We start from the raw sequence: 6000 nt of genomic DNA on the forward strand, positions 1-6000 counted from the left end.
CATTTCACTAATGAAACCAAGAGATACATTTTCCTTTTTTAAAGGAAATTTAAACAATTTTGAGGCTTGAATTGAGGAACCGATTAAGCTGATAAAATTAAGGGGAAAATGCTACCTATTTATTTTCAGAGAATTAGCTCAATTGTGCAGTTTTATTTAGAGACACCATTGTTAGTTCCCAGCATGCTTTGCGTATGGCTGGAAATGGAGAGTTAATTTTGAAATTAAGTGTTATTTTATGTGTTTTTGAGTGAAGGGAAACATCTGTTAATGTTTAATGTTCAGTTATTTTTGAACCTTGAGTTTCTTTATGTTGAAGTTTTGACCGTTACCATTGTGCAGAAAAGTAGAGCTTATGGTTTGGTTGTGGATAACAGCAAGTAAACTAATATTATAGAGCATGTTGCTTTGTTCAATGAGCAAAACTTTGCTAATGCCAGTGCAGCAACACGTTTGTTTCTGCTTGTGTTGTGCTAGCGGCATTCAGTCTATTAATTGTATAACATAACTCAAAATCAAATATCATTTCCAGGTCATTACCATTCACTCTAATTTATACCCTTTATTTTAAAGTCAACTTAAAATAAATAAGCACATTTCACTAAAAATATTAAATTAATTGTTTCATAAACTAAATGATTTATTTATGAATTAAGGAGATTTTACATGCTTTATTCAGGTAGATTCCATTAAAAACAAGCCTACTCAAAAATATTATGTGTAATATTTTACCATATTTTTTTAAAGTAAATAGCACAACATTTTTTTACAGTGAGGGCTCAGATCTCACTTACGTTCACATACAGTATATTGAAATATCACACATCAAAACGTGTCACACCAGGTTTGGCATCAGCATGCAAAACATGTGCCTTGAAACCACATGTAATGTGCCACATTTGAATATGCGCATATTCATAATAGCACAAAAAAGAAAGGGAAGATTATAAATTTAAAAAGAAAGACCAGATTTTAGTCTTTTCTGAAGCTTGACAGCCTGAGAGCGAGAACATCCTGCCAATCATTCCTCTTGTATTTGGTGGGGGGGAAATCATTCAGGTTTCGGAACAACGTGTGGGTATAAGAATATATGATGACAGAATTATAATATTTTTTTTGTCCATTAAATGCTTAAAATTTGATTTGAAGAAATATAAGACAGTTTTGTTTTTGTGGTCACTACAATTCTTATCCTTTATGTCGTTTCATAATTTTATGAACGATTGTTAACGATACTATTGTTCTATGTATCCAAACTTTACACAGTTGTAAATGAAGACTTTTTGGAAGTATGTGAACACTAGGTAATCTAATAAAAACGTGTCTGCTTAAGTTAAACAGGCTAAGGGCTCACATCAGGTTGGGGAACGCTTTGATAACACATGGCTAATTATGACAATCACATATTATCTTATACTTGATTTTGGAGAAATACAACTCTAAATAAATTGCATTAAATACCAGATTGAGAACTGCCATAACAGGTCTGTACGTCCTCTGCATTAGAAAGAAAGCTAATGCTATATTTTGTAACAATATATCACATAGAGCAAAGCAACAATCAAAAAGGACCTAAGACTGAGCCTTGTGGTACACCATTAGTGCTAGATCATTTTGTTTGAGTACTCAGTTAGACAAACACAGTGGGGTAATGATCTGACAGATAGGATCAAAACACACAAACAAATCAAGACTGTGAAAACGATATTCATAATCAGCTTTAGTTCACTGCTCTGGATAGTGCATCAGGGCAGATAGTTTTAAAACAACATTACGGTCACAATAGTGTAAGTACTTACATGGAGAACAAGACCTCTGTTTGACTCATCCCCTTAACAACAAACACTTAACCCACAAATAGTCTCAGGAGTACAAAATGCCATCATAGCACTCCAGCCAGATGGAAAACAAAAATGTAAAAGAAAAGAAAAATAGGTCTATAATTATTTTCTAAGCAAGCGAGTTGCGTGTTTGGCTGGCGCCTGGGAGCATTCGTTGATGGATTCAGATACCACTTTCCCGTCACTGCACTCTAAGAAGTCACAATCAGCTCACCATGATTGGATTTAACAGAGATTAACTCCGTCATGTAGCTCAGGACTACCGCTCTCTCATTTATCATTTAGAGTCGAGATGTCCAAAACTTTCCCTCCTGATTACATCCCTGAACGCAATCTAGAGAGGTATGGAGAGAGATACCACAGACAGGGACTGCAATACCAGTGGACCGATGTCTGTCGTCACTACAGGGCGATGATAAACGAGGCACAAAATGTGCTCTGATTCCCAGTTTAGTTTAAAACAATGGAATGGATGAGTGCTGAAATACTGACTTTAAATGGTAAAGCATAACGGCAAATCAGAAAATAGTCCAGAGGTGCTTAGAACAGCAGAGGTTTGCACTTTATTTCGGACTTATTTTTAATGAATGTGCCCATATCAACATTATGGTTGCTGTTAAGTTTAATTATGACACCTCATCAAAATAATGTAATTGTCAATATTAAATGGTGTTCTGCTCATATAACGAGTCTCAATAATCTCCCAACCACCTCATTCCTTTGTAATAAAAGGCTATGTCTGGTAAAAACTGAAGTACCTAGACCATCACACTGCGGAAGACAGTTTCACTTTTGCATGCTTGCATTTCATATTCACCTTTACAAGATTTTTTAAATAAATGGTAATGGCTCCACCGAGTCTAATATATCAGATCCATGTGATGAATTTTGCCACTCATGCAGACTGAGGGAGGGAAGCGTTTATTTTGAGGTCACGTTGAAGTGGAAAAGGTAAATGGTGTTCTGCCCGTGGGGGCTCTGAGCCTTGCACACACAGAATTATGAATAGCATGAGAGATTAGACCGATGGATGCTTTGACTGCGCCGTGTGAGATGGATATTTCATACCCCTCATCTATTTTCTGGAGAGGTAGAGAACACAGCTGAATTTTGACTGATGTCCTTTTTTTTTTTTTAGGATGAAACACACATTTGACAGACCACCCAAGGAAACCAGAACAGCTTATAATACTCTTAATACTATAATGTGGTAGTGCACCATTCAATATTAAATAGAAAATTACATTTGCTTAATTTGAAGTGAATTTGAACTGAGGTATAAACAGTAGGGGTGGTGGTCGATTTTGCATCGATGCAGTAACAGACTATAACAAAGTCCCTTTAAGACAAGTCATTTCACTCGGCGGCCATCTTTGAAACACCTCTCGGGCATGCAAGTACAGCTCCGATCTCTTTGAATGGGGAAACTGTTCGTCAAGCGTACGATTAAATGTCATATTTGAAATCACCAATGAAATCTGACAACAACGGTCTCATAAATTGTGTTCCTAAATGCCCGAACCATGACAAAAAACTGCATTTTTCAACCTGGACCTGCAAAATCATACCTCATTGCCTGTTTCTATAGCAACCAAATCTTCTAACTGCAGCTGCAGTGACGCGATGACTTTACTAATCAACGATTGGCTCTTTCATTTAGAAGGCGGGGCTTATCCGCCATATTGGGTGTTGCACTTTCTCCCATTCCTAATTAATCGGATCGATTATAGCCTACTGACGTTTCTCTGACGTCATTCGTCACGTACACAAATCTCGCGTTTGCGTAAAATCACAGAGGGAGGCGAAGCATTAAAGCGAATAATAAAAAATGCACCCACTATTTTATTGACATTTACAGTGTTTGAGCGTGTGTGCAAGCATACACGTGTGTGTGTGTGTGTGTGTGTGTGTGTGTGTGTGTGTGTGTGTGTGTGTGTGTGTGTGTGTGTGTGTGTGTGTGTGTGTGTGTGTGTGTGTGTGTGTGTGTGTGTGTGTGTGTGTGTGTGTGTGTGCGAGGCTGCATGTGCTTTTAGTATTTACTAGTGTTTGTTATTTCTAAATGGTCCTGTCGTCTGCAGGGTTCAGACTTAACCCAGAAAGCAACATAGTGTCGGCTGGGCTGTGGATTCAACACGTACCAGATGTGGGTCTAATCTGGGCTGACACTATGTTGTTGTCTGGGAAGTTGTGTTTGATGTTTGCGACACTCAGGAAGAGTACTTTCATGGAGCAGATAAAATAAAAAGGGAGTTCATACTATATCTGACTGCTTGTGTCCATTGACTAAAATGTAGCCATGTGCAGTAATATTGCAACACATCGTCCTGAATCGAATCATTGATATAATAATCATAAGAGACCAGTGATAATTGTGAGACCAGTGACGATTCACATATGGTTTTTAATTAAAAAAATAGATAATCAATGCATTTATAGAAACAGTTTCCCCCGGTTTCACAGACAAGGCTTAAGTTAGTCCCAGACTAAATGCATGTTTGAGCTGTCTTAAAGGGATAGTTCACCCAAAAATGAAAATTAGCCCATAATTTACTCACCCTCAAGTCATCCTAGGTGTATATGACATTCTTCTTTCAGACGAATAAAATCAGAGTTATATTACAAAAGTCCAGGTTTATCCAAGCATTAGAATTTGATTCATAGTTGCTCTGTTTTTGAAGTCCATAAAAAGTGCATCTGTCCATCAAATAACGTGTTCCACGCGGCTCTGGGGTGTTAATAAAGGCCTTCTGAAGCGAAGCGATGCGTTTGTGTAAGAAAAATATCCATATTTAAAACTTTATCAAGTAAACTTTCGACGACCGTCTTCCCTGTTCAATTTATGTAAAAATTGTTGAAAGTTCCCCTGCCGATCGAAAGACTAACGCGACCAGGTCCGCTCGTCATGACGTCACGAACACATCTTGAGTTTCACTTTCAACATTCAACACGGTCGAAAGTTTATTTGATAAAGTTTTAAATATGAATATTTTTCTTACACAAACGCATCGATTAGCAGTATATGAATACATGTGACTTGACTAAGCTCATTTAGATTGAATAAATTATGTTTTTAAATGTTGTTAAATTATGTTTTGTTTTCCATGAATGCTTTAATTTACCCCAAATTCAATTTAATTGAATTATAATATACACTCACCTAAAGGATTATTAGGAACACCTGTTCAATTTCTCATTAATGCAATTATCTAATCAACCAATCACATGGCAGTTGCTTCAATGCATTTAGGGGTGTGGTCCTGGTCAAGACAATCTCCTGAACTCCAAACTGAATGTCAGAATGGGAAAGAAAGGTGATTTAAGCAATTTTGAGCGTGGCATGGTTGTTGGTGCCAGACGGGCCGGTCTGAGTATTTCACAATCTGCTCAGTTACTCAGTTACTCAGTTAAACTCAGGATTTTCACACACAACCATTTCTAGGGTTTACAAAGAATGGTGTGAAAAGGGAAAAACATCCAGTATGCGGCAGTCCTGTGGGCGAAAATGCCTTGTTGATGCTAGAGGTCAGAGGAGAATGGGCCGACTGATTCAAGCTGATAGAAGAGCAACTTTGACTGAAATAACCACTCGTTACAACCGAGGTATGCAGCAAAGCATTTGTGGAGCCACAACACACACAACCTTGAGGCGGATGGGCTACAACAGCAGAAGACCCCACCGGGTACCACTCATCTCCACTACAAATAGGAAAAAGAGGCTACAATTTGCACAAGCTCACCAAAATTGGACAGTTGAAGACTGGAAAAATGTTGCCTGGTCTCGATTTCTGCTGAGACATTCAGATGGTAGAGTCAGAATTTGGCGTAAACAGAATGAGAACATGGATCCATCATGCCTTGTTACCACTGTGCAGGCTGGTGGTGGTGGTGTAATGGTGTGGGGGATGTTTTCTTGGCACACTTTAGGCCCCTTAGTGCCAATTGGGCATCGTTTAAATGCCACGGCCTACCTGAGCATTGTTTCTGACCATGTCCATCCCTTTATGAGCACCATGTCCCCATCCTCTGATGGCTACTTCCAGCAGGATAATGCACCATGTCACAAAGCTCCAATCATTTCAAATTGGTTTCTTGATCATGACAATGAGTTCACTGAACTAAAATGGCCCCCACAGTCACCAGATCTCAATCCAATAGAGCA

At 38.3% G+C, this 6000-nt stretch overlaps 1 protein-coding gene across 2 annotated transcripts in view; it reads right to left on the minus strand.

Moving 5' to 3' along the window:
• The window catches only part of myo3b (myosin IIIB), a 212051-nt gene extending 210018 nt beyond the window's left edge, over positions 1–2033 (minus strand). The window contains exon 1 of one of the 2 annotated variants that reach the window (XM_079822058.1): positions 1800–2033. In XM_079822058.1, the coding sequence (XP_079678184.1) occupies positions 1800–1828 (29 nt within the window). In that variant the 5' untranslated portion in view covers positions 1829–2033. The remainder of the gene's footprint in view (positions 1–1799) is intronic. The other variant, XM_079822057.1, reaches the window with a different exon arrangement.
• Positions 2034–6000: the final 3967 nt, after the last annotated feature.

Source organism: Gobio gobio (genome assembly GCF_949357685.1).
Source record: "Gobio gobio genome assembly, chromosome: 7".
NCBI lineage: Eukaryota > Metazoa > Chordata > Actinopteri > Cypriniformes > Gobionidae > Gobio > Gobio gobio.